Below are 17,120 nucleotides of genomic sequence, written 5' to 3'. Positions count from 1 at the left end.
GTAACGTCATCTTCCTTTGGGATCTGATGGATTAATATATAGAACAGAAGAAAAGCTTACAGTGCAACACTCAGACGTGGAAGAGCTGTGTTAATTTGTTCTTACCGGGTTCATCCGCTACAAGCATTTCCATGTTTAGAAATAATGAAAAATGTATTATTCTAAAGCAATTTATTCAAAAGAAAATGCATTCATTCGAATATCTCGTTAATCCGTTTGAAATATCCTAACCTAAATATAGTCGTAGTCTATGAATTAATAACAACCAATGCATTATTACACGCAAAAAGTAGTCTTACATAATATTGATTTACTAACCTTAAGTTTTAGTAGATAAACCAGGTGCGTTACGATCATCGACCCGCCCCCATTTACCTTACATGGCCATTGCACGCTGATCGGATTGGTCGAAATCTACAGCTGCTGAAATACTATTGGTTGAGAGCTACAGCTGCTAAAATAGTGAGCCATGGCGGAGTTTGTAGGCACACAGAAAAGACTACCAAATAGTTGGTACAGTTTGCAACATGTAGGAAAAACTTAATTCAAAAGGAAGGTCGTTTTCTTTGGGGGAAATGTAAAGAGGACCGCTTTAACGCTGAGCGTCTACGCCAGGAGGACAAACAGTAGGACTAAACAAGCTCACGGAAAATGTATTGCCATTTCTTAGTTCAGCCAGCGTTTGGCAACAAATATGGCTACTTGTGTCTGCTGCACTTCGCGTTGAAAACCATCCCAGCAAGGCTTTACAGCTCGTTCTCACGGACTACCAGCACTCCCGAGTGAACTTTATGCTCGGGAAGAATTTTATCCCGCATTTGTTTCTCAGCGACCAGCTGCTGACGCGAGAGAAGCGGGCTGAAATGGAGTCCAAACACAAGGAGTTGTTGGAGAAATGTTACCAGAACTTAATGGAGTCAATAACCGATGCAGACGCCGTGGTGGATGTTTTGGCACATTCTGGTACTCTCAGCCAATCGGAACGCTACGAATTGGAGCACAACTGTACCTCAAACTCGGAGAAGGTAGACCTTCTCTTGAAGATGCTGATAAGTAAAGAGAGAGACCATTTCCGAGATCTGTGCACGGCTCTGGAGAAGACCCACCCTCACCTGAGTTCTGTCCTCTTTAATGGAACTGGACCTGTCGATCACAGTTCTGGTGAGCAGTCCTTTTGTTATTGATTTAATTGCATGACATATATCATATGCATGACATATTGTATAGCAATTCAATCGGCAACTAATTGCTGCTAAACCAGTTCTATTTTTTGAATTGATTCAGTTTCATTTTTCATCCAACATGCTTTCATTCTCCTCTGATCTTGCCCCATCTTTCCCAACATTGACAATGTGACAACTTGATAAAGAGCTGCACTCCCTTAAGTGTGTGTGTGTGTGTGTGTGTGTGTGTGTGTGTGTGTGTGTGTGTGTGTGTGTGTGTGTGTGTGTGTGTGTGTGTGTGTGTGTGTGTGTGTGTGTGTGTGTGTGTGTGAGAAAGAGAGATCATGTGACTTATTGCCAATTTGCACTCTCCTGTGTTTTCTCCTTTTCACTTGGAGCACAGGCGTGTGTTTTGTGTTAAACATATTTAGGCTAATGGATTAAACGGGGAACTCAATGTGGTGTACGTTTGCTTCGCTTTTAGCTGAACGATGGGGGTGCTACAAATAACCACATTTGTAAACTACAATTTAGGTTGGCACAGTATTACTGTATTGTTTACTAACAGTATGACTAGTCTTTTCAAACGGTTCAGGGCAAAACAAAAGAGAAAAGAACGTTTCGGAGTACTCTGTGTGAAGAGTCTGTCTGAGGGTCTGTTTTCACCGTCATTCTTTTTTCCCAAGCCGGAGTAAGGCAGCGGGGTCAGAGTACATTGTGGCATAACTTTTTGATACCGTTTTTTTTACAAAAGGTTCAAGATAACCTTGAAGAAGACTGAGGAAATGCTGTGTGTGTGTGTGTGTGTGTGTGTGTGTGTGTGTGTGTGTGTGTGTGTGTGTGTGTGTGTGTGTGTGTGTGTGTGTGTGTGTGTGTGTGTGTGTGTGTCAGCCTCCTGGGGGGGGGGGAGATTCTATTTTGGGTTGTTTACTCCACCCCACATTGGCTGTAATTTGGGGGTACTGTTTCTTCTCTGTTCATGAAAGTGGCTCTTCCCATTCCCATACAGTACTTTTGGATGGGTTTGATAACCCTCCCTCTCTTTGTCTTCCCTGCCACGACTCAGAGGTTTGCTTGGCTTCTTGCTTATCCGTGCTCCTCCAATGACACATCCTCATTTCATATTTTTATGACATTCTATCACAATGTCAATAATTGGGCCCCACACAATATAGCCTGTGTGAAGCTGGGTACATTTGCCTAAATACTCCAGCTGTACAATGTGTATACCTCCATTTGATGCGGGCAATACAGTTGAATTGTACAGTTGAACATACACTGAATTGTCCACATAAGGTGGTAGATTACCTTTTGATTCACATGGTATATCCATAAACACATAAGCACTTATACGTATTAACACCAAGAGACCAAACATTATGAAGCAGCAATATGGTGCACTAACTCGTGTAGCGCTAAACAACTACTACACTTACACTCACTTCTTTTGCATTTCAAAAGCCAGATTTACATGGCTAGCTTGTGTTGGCGTCAGCCTCGCCTCAATGCCAAGCAGTCACATCATCATCATCATCCACGCGCTGACAGTGTCCAGCTGTTTTTCCCTGCCTCTTCTTGGATCAGTTATCAATATCTGGCCTTTTTTGTAACATTATCATAAACCATAAAAACTGAAGCATGAATGTTGGTCAATATTTAACTTCATGAACCTAGTTAGTTTCAACCTCACTAAAAGCGGGTTATGAATTGGCAGGATTGTTTTCCCCTCTTTCCACTGAAACGGAAAGCAATGTGAATATATGTATATCTAGGTATGTTCTTCTGTAAGTGCACTGTATGATCTGAGCATGCTTCATATCTGAGCAGGCTTTTATCGCGTTGACGTGATGAGGCACAGTCTACTTGGCGCAGGCCACCGTGGCTTGTGATGCTTCCTCCAGGGCTGAGCTGGTGTTACAACAGGGCATGCACACCAGCGCCGCCGCCGGACCCGACAGACTGGTTCCTCCACTGCTCCCTCTTGGCATTGTAACGAGGGCCTTGTCTTCAAGACAACAGTAGCTTGTTTTGGCCCTTGTGCCTCCACAGCCCTCTGCCTCTGTGTGTCATAAGCAGCTCCTCCCCAGGTGACACCAACCTGGTTCTGTGAAAAGGGGCTAGAGTTGACAGTTGGTAAACTTTCAACTTTCACACGACGGGAGAGCAACACAGCGCTCTTTCTCAGATGTTTGGGTGTTTTGGAATGAGACATCATGGTCTGGGTCGCACATGCACGTATACACACACGCACACAGACACATCCACGTGCACACAGACGCGCACGTGCACAAGGTAAAAAGGTAACAGACACAGCGGAGGCTGATTCATGTCATGTTGAATAACTCGTGTTTGACAGGGGAGAGCCAGTTGAAGACATCAGTCTTCAACCGGATGCCTTTTCGTATGTATTGAAAAATGGATGCCTTTTCGTATGTATTGACCGTAGCCCACAAGCTTGTAAGCTTTTTGTTTATTTTGGAGCGCTGTCGCATACTTCCGAGCAATGGCGAGCTGAGGAGAATACACCAGAAGGGTGTGGGGGTCATGCCTCACTTGTAGTCAGGTCATGCCTGCTTCATGCGCTGCAGATACGCGACTACACCTTTCTGATAACAAAAAACAAAAGCAAGCCCCGTCCTAGATTTTCTTTTCTGAATGAGGGTGGGAGAGAGAGTTGTCGAAGAAATCATCGAATCATCTTTAAACAATCTTACTTTCAGATTAAAATGGACTCCGGCGCTATTACCTCCACACAGCAGTGGCCACCAGTCCTCAGCAGAGTTTGCTTTGGCCGGCCTCAAAGGAAGGCCTAATCAGTCACCTCTGTCTGCGCAGTGACTTTTTAATGTTGGCTTTGGAATTTCCCTTTACCAACTGCCCTTTGCAAGTGAGCACTTTATTTTTTGGGGTGTGATTCATTGCTACAACACTACATGCAGTAAGGTCTTGTACGTCCTACTAATTCAACTCATTAGCAGCCGGTACTTGGTGACCCGGTTGGTTCCACTACAGCCGCAGGCTTGTCTCTTATTTATTATGAGGAGGAGCTGCCAAAGCAGTGTCACTGAGCAGGTGTGACGTCAGCCGCTTGAGGCTCCGCTGTGCTGCTGTTTCTGGCTGCGAGCGAGACAAGAAAAAAAACAACAGTTTCCCCGGCCAAGGCCTGTCTTTCTCTTTCCTCTTGAACGGGTCTCGGAGACCGTCTGCAAAACAAGCTTATCATTTCCGAAGGCGAGAGGAGGTATGTCTGTCACACCGGTTAATTGCCTAGGTTAGAAAAATAGGAAATGCCCTGTTGTCATAGTGTTGCGCCAAAACTCAGGTCTACAAGTCTGGAGTCTGCAGCGTTGCACAGCCTGCTGACTGGCGCTAAAGCGATCAGCAAGCCCCCCCCTACCCCCCCCCCCCCCCTCCCCCATAGTGACATGGGTGAGCTGAGTGTGTGAGAGGGAGAGGGAGAGAGTCGGCCCACCACAGCTCAGCCCCAGGTCCCATGACTTCCAGGAAAGTAGGGAGAGCGGGCCACACCGTGGCGAACCTCTCGGCCCATTGTGACACACGGCGTCTCTCTGCTCAAACAAGACCCATGGGAAACTTAAGCCCGGGCCAGAACAAAGAGTGCTTGATCCATGGGATGCCACGGTTCCTGAGGCACATCACTCTCTCTCTCTCTCTCTCCCCCTCTTTTTTTCTTTTTTCTTTTTTTCCTTCTTTCAGCCCCGCGACGATGGGAAAGGAGTGGAGGGGCAAGCCATTTTAGCTGGGTTCCCTCCAGTTTTAATCAAACACACAGTCGCCCCCTTTTTTTTTTTTTTTTTTGTAGCTTGCTGGAACGCCGCCAGCATGGGATTGATTTAGGAGTGTTGAGATGCTGGTAAATGGGATCGTTTGTCATGGTGCTGTTTTTTTTTTTTGGTAGGTGGCGCGTCAGGACTTATATCAAGGGTGGGAGTTTGTGATTTAACCGGGCGGATCAGCTGGTGTGTGTGTGTGTGTGTGTGTGTGTGTGTGTGTGTGTGTGTGTGTGTGTGTGTGTGTGTGTGTGTGTGTGTGTGTGTGTGTGTGTGTGTGTGTGTGTGTGTGTGTGTGTGTGTGTGTGTGTGGAGCAGCAGCGAAGGTCTTTCGGATGGAAACTGGCGTCTTGTTTAAACTCTTCATCCCGTATTCATACAAGCCTGGGTCCACACCATAAATGAGTTTAAGCGTGGACGCCCTCCCTTTTATTATTTGATCTCATGAAATTCATAGCAACATTTGATGGACCGGAACAAATAAAAAGCACCCCAGAAACGGTTGTTTTCCCCTCCAGATTGTGATACTTGGCACGGTGAGCAGCGATACATGCTTTCCTCATCACTCATATTTTTTGTTATTTCCCCCCCCCCCCCCCCCCGTTTTCGTTTTATCCTTGCTGTAATTCCTGAAAAGTTAATCGTGTATTAGGCGACAAAAGAAAAAGAGGGGGCTTCCAGAAGGGTGGTGGTTGTGGTGTGGAAGCAGGGTGGGGGGGGGGGTGGTGGGACTGTGTGGCGTTGTCAGCGGAGATGAAAAGAAGCACCTCTCGGGCTGCACTGACTCTTCTGGGGGCCCCGGCCCGGCTACGTTTACGCCGCCCTGCCTGCTGATAATTAGCCACACACTGCAGCCAGGGCCCATGGGGCTGTCATCCCTGGGTCGCTGAGGGGGAGGGAGGGAGGGATGGAGGGATGGAGGGGAAAGTCCCACCTTTTATTATTCCCCTGGACCGGCCCTCTTTGACTGCCGGGCTAAATCCTCCCCTGGCGTAACCCTAGCCACTCGCTGCTGCCTTGATGTGCCACTACAATGCCAGAGGTACTCATTGCTCTGTAATTCAGGAGTCGCTTGTTTTGCCGACTTGGTAACTGACTTTGATGTTTTTGTGTTCTCCCCTCTCCCCCATTCCCCCGTCAAAATCCCCCTTCTCCAGGCTCCACCTACAGTGTCTTGTCCACAATGCCGTCGGACTCGGAGAGCAGTAGCTCCCTTAGCAGCCTGGGTAAGTGTCCCTGTCACGGAAACCACCGGTCGCTGTTTATAAGTTAATAAAGTATGTTTATAAGTTAATAAAGCAAGCTCCGTCCACGACGGACATTCCCGTTCGCTCTTATGAAAAGTTATGCTGACGATGCTTTTGCAATGATTAAACTGATTTCTCGCGGAGTGATGATGAAACTTGCGGTAAAATACACTCCCTTTTTGTTTGTTTATCAAAAGTTTCCAGGGCATGCGTCAGGCAATTCTGCATGTCTTTGCAGAAAACATTACGACAGCGTTAAAGAAAAACCAGACACGGTTGCACTACACATAGTGTTTCTAACCAAAGCTAATTTGTGACCGCTATGCACGTACTGACATGTAACTCCTACAAAGCCAAGCCCGGGACAGTCTTGTCTTTTACATGCGATGAGATCCTAAGACAGAAGAAGAGACGCCTCCATGTGATTTAAGCCTTGAGTGAGTAGTGAGGAGGCCGTGCCCCTCCCCACCACCACCCCTTCACCCCCCCCCACCCCCCGAACCCCCCTTGCGCCAGTGACGTGCTGACACCCGCAGGTACGCCCACCGCAGCCTCCTCGCCGCCGCCCAGCCACACGGAGATCCACGGCGGCCACACGCGGGAGAACATGGAGACGGTGCTGTTCCAGCTGAAGCAGGTGACCCGGGATCGGGACGACCTGCGCAAGAGGCTGGCCCTCTCCTCGCCTGGGACCACCTTCGACGACTGCAGGTACCGTACCGGAACTCACCTGTTTGGTTTTTTTTTTTTTTGTTTTTTTTTTTTGCTTGTTTATCTTGGAACTGCCTTGAAAGAAAGAAAAGGAACGGGTCTGGAAAAGTTTTGTGGGAACGCACCGTGACCCCGATTCTACCCGAAATGGGTCGAGGCACTCCTGCTCACTGACGTTTTTAAGAGCAGCTCAAAGAGAAAAGCCTAAGTGGTCGGAGGAAGTGTTCCCCGAGTGTGTTCCACTCTAAAACAAGGAGGGGGGGGTTAAACAGGTTTTCAAAGGTCAATTCTAATGGCTCCCCTCTTCGCCTTTCCCCCTCTCCCAGCTCAGCATGCTTTTAACGCCACTACGCTTCCATCACTCTCCCCTTGTGGCCTCTTGAAATCTTCCATTGTTTTGTTATTCTTAAAAAACACATTGCCCTTGTTTTGTACCCCTCCCACCGTCCCCGGGTCCAGACCCCACTCCAGGTCGGGCCAGGACTACGAGCGACTCAAGATGCAGTGCATGAAGGCCATGGCGGACCTGCAGTCGCTTCAGAACCAGCACAGCTCCACCCTCAAGAGATGCGAGGAGGCCGTGAAGAAGGCAGATTTCTACCAGTGAGTAGAAGAAGGAGATTCTTATTGCCCATTGCACACAAGTACCAACAGCCACCACCACCAGCACTAGGAGCGGTGGGCAGCGGCCAGATCATTTATGGGGGATAAAAGGCTACCGCAGATGCCGCTGCCTTAGCCTTCTGAATTCTTTAGTGCCACACACTGTTGTTTTCGTGTCTGTTGTTGTTGTTGTTGTTGTTGTTGTTGTTGTTGTTGCATCTCACTTGTGTTCAACGGCAGCCCATGGGAGTTTAACCTGATTTCCCAATACTGCCGTGGGAGGAGAAGCCTTTGTGTAGGTCCATCGGTTCATTTTAGTCAAGGGTATTCAAAACAAAAATGTGTTAGTGCTACAATAATTGTTTGTGTTTTGTTTCATCACCAACCAAAACCGATAAAGCAGCCCTTGGCACTGACCTAAGTACAGTCCCAGCTGTCCCTCAAAGCAACACACACGGCACACATTAACAAAATGAGTCTCAGCCTCTTCTGTTAATTTGCACTGCGTCACAGCGTTACTCGTCCTGATGTTTGATACATAGAGCTAGTTTTTCTGTGTAGCTTCTCGAAGAAATCCAAGTCACTGGCCCTGACACTCAAAGAAATGTATACGGAGCTCCGGCTCGACGTGGGTAAATCCGGTTTATTCTTATATTTACATTCTTAGGTTTATTCATTAAGCTGGCATATGAACCGCTGACCAATTCTTGTAAATCAAGTTTGTTCATCATGGGCCTGTTCTTCTCACAGTAGAGTTTCCGCTGTTGGTTCTCACCTGTCAATCAAGTCCTTATTGTAGGCGGGCCGTGACAGTAATCAACGCCAGGTCCCAGCTTTTTCCGTAGTACACGGCAAGGATTAAGAAACAAACAGACAGACACGCACTTGCCCCCCTTGTAAGTCACTGCTCCTGTCCAATCCTGAAGGTGTGGCAGGGGGCTTTGGACGTGATGGCGTGCTCCATAATCATCATTATCTCGCCGACAGCAGGCACGCCACACCACACCCCACGGCATCTGTGCTACTAATGCCGCTGACCTTTGCAGACCTGCGTCGACCTGGTATCGATGCTACTATCACTCAAGAGCAGGCTTTAGCGCGGTTTAGCCACGGCCTCTGCACTCTGCTCCCTCCAGAGGAGCCCACCAAACAGCTGGCCGCCACGCAGACACACAGATGCACAGACGCGAGAGGATTATTACAATGGTTTAAGCCTCTCGCCCCGTCGGTACGTCTCAGGAATTAGAAAAAAGTGTTTATTCGCCGTTTGCCGCCACATCTCTCTCTCTCACTCTCACTCTCACACCCACACTCTCTCTCTCTCTCTACCCTGGTATGCTGTTGGCGCCTTCCCATTCACGTCGAACCACCGTTCTCGGGGAGCTGTGTTAGGTACCCGAATCATGTGCAGCGCCCGTGGGTTGGATCATATTCCGGATCATGCATTTAAACAAACACACTACTCTCTCTCTGCCATCCTCTCGCCCGTCCTCTCGCAGTCATGTGACACCGTTTGTTGGTTGGTGGTTGGTGGTCGCTGTGGGCGATCTGTGACGCCGCCATGCTAACTAATTCTGGATACAACCTACAGGATGAAGTTCCTAGCTTTCCATCTATACAATGCCGTCATCGCTGTTGAAACGTATGGACTTTCCATGCTGCTATCCCTTGGTGAACCAAAATCATGTTGTCCCCCATAAAAAAATATAGCCATGGAAGTATGTCATGCTCTGGACCATGTTAATGATGGAACATTTTATATTTACATAAGTTATAAATCCAATAAATTTGCATTTGATTGTTGATCAGCTTGGTCCCAAGTAACGATACTCAGGACCTATATTGTTTTAAAGAGGTCAAAGTATACCTGACGGGAACTTGGACGCGGAGGGAGGAGATAAATACAGACACAGATACTTTCCCCAGTTTGCCGCATACCCTGTGAATGAAAGTGACCGGCCCATGAACATAAAGTCCCACAAGAGGACTATATCGCGAGCGTACACTGTTTTGGCAAACCCCTCCCAGCATGATTAATAGTCCATACTGACAGAATGCGGCATCCCCATGCAGAATGAAGGCCTTTTTTTTATGCTGAATGAATGTTTTTTTTTTTCATTATGTGCCTCAGCGATGCGGTGCTCGGTTAAACTAGCCACTTGTTGACACCAGGTACGATTATATAACTACATATTCTGGCACCATAAGCCTTCTCACTCAGAGCAGTGCGTACAACATGCATTTCTGCTTCTGTTCAACTCTGCCAGTGTTGGAGCGTTGGAGCGTTGCCCACCCCCACCCCCCTCCCTTTACCCCTGCTTCAGTCGGGTGTCGGCCCCCCTCTGGCTAACTCTTTTGCCTCCCCCCCCCCCCCCCCCCCAAGCACGCTGCATGGACGGCAGGCGAGCGAGCAGGCCCAGCTGAAGGAGGAGACGGAGGCACTGCGGCTGGACAACATGCAGCTGCTGCGGGAGCACAGCCACAGCCAGCAGGCCTGCGAGGAGCTGCGGCGGCTGCGGCAGGACGACCTGCGGGACGTCGCCGACATGAGGACACTGCACCAACAGGTAACGCAGGCCGGCCACTGCGCCATCCACCCCCCCCCCTGTGTGTGTGTGTGTGTGTGTGTGTGTGTGTGTGTGTGTGTGTGTGTGTGTGTGTGTGTGTGTGTGTGTGTGTGTGTGTGTGTGTGTGTGTGTGTGTGTGTGTGTGTGTGTGTGTGTGTGTGTCAACACTGTACAACACTGTATGTCTCCCAGAGGGTCCGACCACGCTGTGTGTGTGAGAGTGGTTTCTCCAGACACACACACACAGTCCGCACTCTCCCCGGAGATGCTCTCAGCCCGCTGCTGGTTGCTGACATTCGAGACAGAAGGGCATTTATTATTTGCCTGGTCCCGCCGTCATTACTTCCGAGAGGGCGGCTCTCCGCCAGACGGATCGGGGTCAGCCGGTCTCCCCTCTCCCACGGATCGGAGCACCCCCTTTTTTTTCCCCCACATTTTTTTTTTTACGAATGCCCTATCCTCGCATCGACCGCCGTCCATCCAACTCCCTACTCGCTACTGTGTAGTGTTCGATGTCCTCCGTATCGTGGGCCGTGCACTGTGTCTTCGTATGCATCAGTGCTCCCAGGCTCCAGGGTGTGTACCGCCGTGAAACACTATTATTAGCTGAACTCGGCCTCTTTAGCAGAACTCTGCGAGTGGCAGAAACAATACACGGGTGATACCCCTGCAAGTTAAATCTTCACTGTGACTGTGATGGGAGAGGACCGGGTTAATGATGATTTTTAACATAAATAACCGCATTTATATAGCAGTTATCAAGGCCCTCCAAAGGGTTTTTCACAGCAAAAGTAGGAGATTGATGCACCTCACCCACTACCAGTGGAGAGGTGAGCAATGAAACCATCCAATGAGTGACCAAGGTTTGATTTAGGTGTTAAAATCCCAGTTGGGAGTCAGGCCAGGGCCAGCATGATTAGCTCCCCTACGTTGACCAGTGCCATGGGCTCATTAGTCGCTTTTGTTTTTTTTTGGAGGTGGAGGGGGAATTAATTTTTAATCCTAGTCCACGGGAGTTTGCTCAACGTATATCCAACCATCGGAGCAGACCTTAATGTTCATGTTGATTGCCAGTTCCAAGGATGCATTTATTGGGGCGGCATGTGGCTCAGTAGGTAGAGCGGGTTGGCTGGTAACAGGAATTTGCTAGTTCGATCCCCGGCTCCTCCTAGCTGTGAGTGTCGCGGGGTGCCTGAGCAAGACGCATAACCCGAACTGCTCCAAAACGCCTTGCATGGTTGACAGCGCCATTGGTGTGTGTGAATGGGTGAATGTTTGGTAATATTCTAAAGTGCTTTGAGTGGCCACTGGTTAGAAAAGCGCTATATAAATGCAGCCCATTTACCAATAATTGATCAATTTAGTATTGTATTAGTTTTACTAAACGCAGCACTGCAAGTGAGTGAACGTGGCGTAACAACGGCCTTGGGGTGATGTCCTCATCAAAGACACTCCGTTTCAATGCGGGAAGTGAAAGGGAGGGCGTTGCCTTGTTTTGATCTTTGCCGGCCACCAAATCCCTATCTAGGTCTAAATGCAGCCCTCGTGAGGCCCCGGCACTCTGGCGTACAGCCGTTCCACCCATTACACTAGCACTCTGTTTCACAGACAGCTGGGTAAACACGTGTTATTTATTTATCAGTTTCTTTTAATGGAGGCCGTAACCAGGGAGCCATGCCGGTTTTGATCCACCGAGGAACAATGCGTCTTTTTGAAAGGAATACTCATAAATATGTAATTCCATGTTCCATTTTATATTATCTCTACTTCAAATCTCTCGAAAAAACAAATTTGTAAAAGAAAAATATCCAAAATATCCAAATCCCACGGTTATAAAGACACTTTCAGACCCAATTCTATCAAAACGACTATGACAATAAACAAACAACTTAAATTAAGCATCCACATTCAACAGTAGACCAGATGACCTCTGGTCTGATGTCCTCAAACGACTGTTTGTTCCACTTCCATCAAACAAAGCTGTGTGTGTGTGCGTGCATGTCCACGGCATACCCCCCCCCCCCCCCCCCCCCCCAGGTGATGCGCGAGGGCTCATCGGACGTCCTCAGCAAGCTGTACGACGCCACGGCGGAGAAGCTGGCGGCGGCGCGGCGCGACTACGAGGCGCTGCGCAAGCGCTACGGCGAGCAGACGGCGAGCCACAACGCCGACCTGGGCCGCCTGGCGCAGGCCGACGAGGAGAACCAGCGGCTGCAGGCGCAGCTGGACGCGCTGCTGCAGCAGAGGGACGCGGCCGTGCACTACCAGCAGCAGTACTCCTCGTCCATGAGGAGGTGGGGTGGCACGCACGCACACATGCATGTCTGCAAAAATCCATGCACGTGTGCATCAGCACAATACGTATGCATGCATGCAAACGCATACACACGCATGCACTGATAAATCCATGCACATGTGCATTGGCACAATACATATGCATGCACACAAAAATCTGTATACACACACACGCCCCGGCGCAATGCACTCATGCATGCATGCATGCAAACGCACACGCACGTACGTATCCAGATTCGCCCTCTAATGGAAAAACAACCGCCGCACTGTCAAGACGCAGCTAGTCAAAGGACAGACGGATGGAGCAACCGAGTAAACGGCAGACGTAAACAAATTCTAATCACTACCGGTCGGGCCCAGACTGAAAAGTTCACTTCATATTAATACAAGGGCTTTAGTGCCAAATTCGAATTGGTCACCTAATCCGAGACAGATGAAGCTTTGTGTCGGGGCAGCTGCCCGTTGGTTTTGAGCGTTGGGGTCCGAGCCCTCATGAGATTAGGAGAAAGTCTGTTCCACTGTTCTCTTTTCTAACAACTCCCCGGTGAAGTGACAAATCTACAATCAAGTCTTGTCAAGTCTTGTCATCTTCATTTATTTCCCTATTTGTCACTTTTGCATTGCCCCAGTCAATGGCAATGCATGTTTATTTAGAAAGCCCATTATTTAAAAATGTATTCAATTTATTCACTACTTGGGTGAAAAAGCTTTCAGAAACCAAACAGGTAAAGGGAAACCTGACAATATAATAGAAAGATGCCCTTTCGGTGCTGTAGTTGTCTGACTTATCTCTGTGTGCCAATATAGCATATTTAAGTCAGATTCCGGTTATTGAAACGCTAACCTTATTGGAATAACGTGAATGTCGTTAGTTGTCCTGAATCAGCAGATTTGAGGGAGAATTGGTAGTAGCCATCTAGTTATTTTTTTACAAAAGAGAGGTGATATAATAATATAATAATATGCAGTTTTTTTGTATGAAATTAAATGTTCATTGAAATTACTTTTTTTTCCGGAGAGTCGTTTTTTGCGGGTGGGCAGTATTTGGAGAGCGCAGCAAGGTGCGAGGAGCAGCATTTTTCATTTTTTCATTTTAATTTTGTTTGCAGTACTGAAGCTAGCTCGAAATCGCAAGCCCTGCATTTTCCTAAGGTTAAATCCCTGTCCCCGCCGTCCCGCCCCCCAGGTACGACACGGTGCAGCAGGAGCTGGCCAGCGCGGCGGCCCAGAACAAGGAGCTGCAGCGGGAGACGGAGCGGCTGCAGGCGGAGACCACGCGCCTCAAGACCCAGCAGCTGAAGGCGGCCAAGGACTGCGACAAGTACAAGGAGGAGCGGGACTCGGTGTTCAGCGAGTACCGGCTCATCATGAGCGAGCGGGACCAGGTGATCAAGGAGGTGGACAAGCTGCAGACGGGCCTGGAGCTGGCGGAGGCGCGGCTGAAGAACACCTCGTCGGAGAGGCGGGTGGCCGGCGACGAGCTGGAGGCGCTCAGACAGGTGAGCAAAGCACTCAAGAGACAGGGTCAGCGAGGCACTCAGACAGGTGAGCGAGGCACGCCCGTAGGCACGTAGGGGTCGGTTTGGAAGTTGGGAATCAGACGCAATGACGTAAATGGACTGCATCTATATCGCGTTTTTTGGTAACCAGTGGCCACCCAAAGCGCACAATATTGCTTTATAACATTCACCCATTCATGCACACATTCACACACCGACGGAAGCGTCAGCCATGCAAGGCGACAGCCAGCTCGTCAGGAGCAGTTGGGGTTAGGTGCCTTGCTCAGGGACACCTCGACACTCAGCTAGGAGGAGCCGGGGATCGAACTAGCAACCTTGCGGTTACCAGCCAACCCGCTCTACCTCCTGCCGCCCACACGACGTGGTTCGTTGAACTGTTTTTCTGTATTCGTGTGATGGAAACCATACATTCAAGAATTATTTTGGGAAAATGTTTCCATGAAGTACTCGGAAATGATTGCTTTTATTGCTGTTAACCTTATTTATATTGTTGCTTTTCCAATGGCGTTCTCCTTGACTGAGCTTTGTCCTGTGTCTTTTGAGAGATTGCTTGTCAATTGGAGATACAAATTGAAGCCTCTAATAAATGTGAAATCTCTCGTGAGATTAAGGTTTTGCTCTTGAGATTACGAAAGAGATTAATGAGGATAGAGGATTACCGACATCCATCGATCTCTACATCTCAATCATAAAGATGTGCAATCATACAGCAATGGATGCTGCTAGTTACCTTCAAGTTTAACAATGCGCAATATTTGCACAATTTGACTTGTTTTTTTCCCACATATAAAGTACATTATTAAATTAGTACATTATATTATAAACTAATGGCAATTTAAACACCAGTTAACAGCCTAACATGAAGGGAGAGATGATGTAAAACAGAACAGCCGCTGAAAGACTGCACACACGACACACACGTCTAATTTTGATCCAAACTCCTGGGGACAAAGAGAGGTTTTCAGGCGGATCTCAACACCACCTTGTCTGCCTCCTTCAACACACTGGCCCCCCCGCAAAACAAAAATTGTTTCCTTCAACACCTCTTCACCCTGGTTCACACCTGAGCTGCATAAACTGAAACAGACTGGCCGCCAACTGTAACGGCTCACCAAGAAAACATCACTTTCATCCACACGGGCGAATACAATCTTTTCCCCTCTGTTTTCCTTTGATGCGTTTCCGGAATATCTCCGTAAAGACGGACTCATTGCGGAAACACATCGAGCTGTAGAAACGCTGTAGTACATATTCAAGGCCCCTGGTTCTCCAAAAAAAAAAGTTGAGTGCATCAAGCCTGCGCGCATCAAGCCCGTATACCTGTATACCTGTATACAAACAGTCGAAGAGGAGAAAGCAGTTGTTTAACCTTTTAGATTGAGCAGAAATACTTTTTAATGTACAGTTAGTAATTAAATTTACCAAGGGGCTGTATTTCAAGCTACAAAAATAATACAAATCAAATAAAAAACAAACCAATTCAACGCAACTCTAACGTCGCCCAGCTGGTGGGCGGGGGCGATGACATCATCCTTGGCGTTTCAGGCGTCCACACGAATCCAAACACGAAAACGCATAGGTCCATTTTTATCTTATCCACCCTGGGACCTGGTTTCAGAAAAGTGTGTTTTTCGGGTACCGAAAACGCCGGATCCGTCAGGACGGTCGGCCCAAACGCACAAGATTTATGCGTTTTCACCAAAAAATCGGTTCTGTATGGACGGGGGGCATCAGAAAAGTGTTTTTCGGGTACCGAAAACGCCAGATCTGTCTGGATGGTCGGCCCAAACACACAAGACTTTTCACCAAAAAATCGGTACCGTTTGGACGGGGCCTCACCGTCCACCATGAAGCGCTATATAAATCTCATTTATTATTAATATTATTATTATTATGGTGGGGTGACATGTTTCCGCTCTTTCCTCCCGGCCGCCGTGGCCGCCGCAGGAGCTGGGCTCGGCACTGGCGGAGCGCGACCGGGCGGTGTGCGAGCGCAACGAGCTGCTGGACAAGTTCTGCCACGAGGCCAAGGGCAAGTCGGAGGCCCGGGAGGAGCTGGGCCAGGCCTGCAAGGAGGCGGAGACGGCGCGGGAGGAGCGCGATGTCGCCCGCAAGGAGCGCACCGAGGCCATCGTGCAGCGAGACCAGCTGCTGCGCGAGTACTACCAGGCCCGACAGGTGAGCACCCCCCCCACCCTGAGTGGGGGGTCCGCCAGCTGGGCTTTTGATTTAATATTTGAGCTGAACTCTTTTATTTTATTACAGAGAGACCCTCCCTAATCCTCTTTCATCCGATCGCATGTGGGAGTGTAATGATGGTAGACCTCTGCCCGGCGTTTGATGCTGTGTTGGTGACGTGGTTAATCTATGGTGGAAGAGGGGGGGGGGTGCGGGTGTCTGGCCAGCCTGCTGCATTATGTGGGGATTTGGATGACTGTTTGTGTGCTGTGATGGGCAGCCCTTCAATCACCTGATGGATGTTGAATGGCTCATGCATTAGGAAATTAGCAGTGATTTGTGGGCGAAGACACACGCACACACGCACACACACACGCACGCACACACACACACACACACACACACACACACCGAGAGAGAGCTGCTTAGGAATTTAATAATATTTTTCCATGTAAGGGGTTAGGGTTAGGTTATACTAGTATTAATGTAATAACTTTTGCCTATGCAAAGTGGTTGCATACACAGTAAGGGGTCACCAAAGGGTTGCATGCAAAGCAAGTAATTTTAGCTCCACTTCAAATGCAGAACTAATAGAAATGTGACCTAATTTACACAACTCAACCTAATCCAGACCATGACTCTCCCGGACCCCACCGCTTAGCCCTGTCGGTCGAGGGAAGTTTGAGTTTGATGTGGAGGTCCTCCAAATTGATTTATAGTGGTTAGCCATGGTGGTGTGAGACGGGACACATCCAGCATCGACTAATTAATCCCAGCCCAAATTAATGTCTGCAAGGGACGGTCACGGTGTTGGATGAGACATGGCCGATTTTGGCCGAGTACGTTGTGATTAAAGGTACTGTAGGTAGGATTTTGGAGTTGTTGGGAGTGCACGCATGAAAAAGAGCAGAGCATGGTTTTAGTACTTAACCACCCAAAAAAACATCCCATCCCTCTCTGCTCCCTCCCTCCCTCCATCTCCGTGGTTCTCTGCCATTGAGAAGAGGTGACCTCACAGACAGTGGGTGACAGGCAAGATGCATTC

The 17,120-nt window shown here is 48.6% G+C and overlaps 1 protein-coding gene across 1 annotated transcript in view; it reads left to right on the top strand.

Annotated features, from left to right (window-relative positions):
* Positions 1-480: 480 nt before the first annotated feature.
* The window catches only part of LOC311367109 (disks large homolog 5-like), a 36,911-nt gene continuing 20,271 nt past the window's right edge, over positions 481-17,120 (top strand). The window contains exons 1-8 of the mRNA XM_084485937.1: positions 481-1,161; positions 6,112-6,180; positions 6,753-6,912; positions 7,372-7,515; positions 9,899-10,082; positions 12,120-12,376; positions 13,564-13,876; positions 15,845-16,075. Of these exons, the coding sequence (XP_084342063.1) occupies positions 792-1,161; positions 6,112-6,180; positions 6,753-6,912; positions 7,372-7,515; positions 9,899-10,082; positions 12,120-12,376; positions 13,564-13,876; positions 15,845-16,075 (1,728 nt within the window). The 5' untranslated portion in view covers positions 481-791. The remainder of the gene's footprint in view (positions 1,162-6,111; positions 6,181-6,752; positions 6,913-7,371; positions 7,516-9,898; positions 10,083-12,119; positions 12,377-13,563; positions 13,877-15,844; positions 16,076-17,120) is intronic.

This window comes from Micromesistius poutassou (genome assembly GCF_964030765.1).
Source record: "Micromesistius poutassou genome assembly, chromosome: 21".
Classification (NCBI taxonomy): domain Eukaryota; kingdom Metazoa; phylum Chordata; class Actinopteri; order Gadiformes; family Gadidae; genus Micromesistius; species Micromesistius poutassou.
The sequence above is the reverse complement of the archived record's forward strand: the minus strand, read 5'-3'. Positions and strand labels throughout refer to the sequence as shown.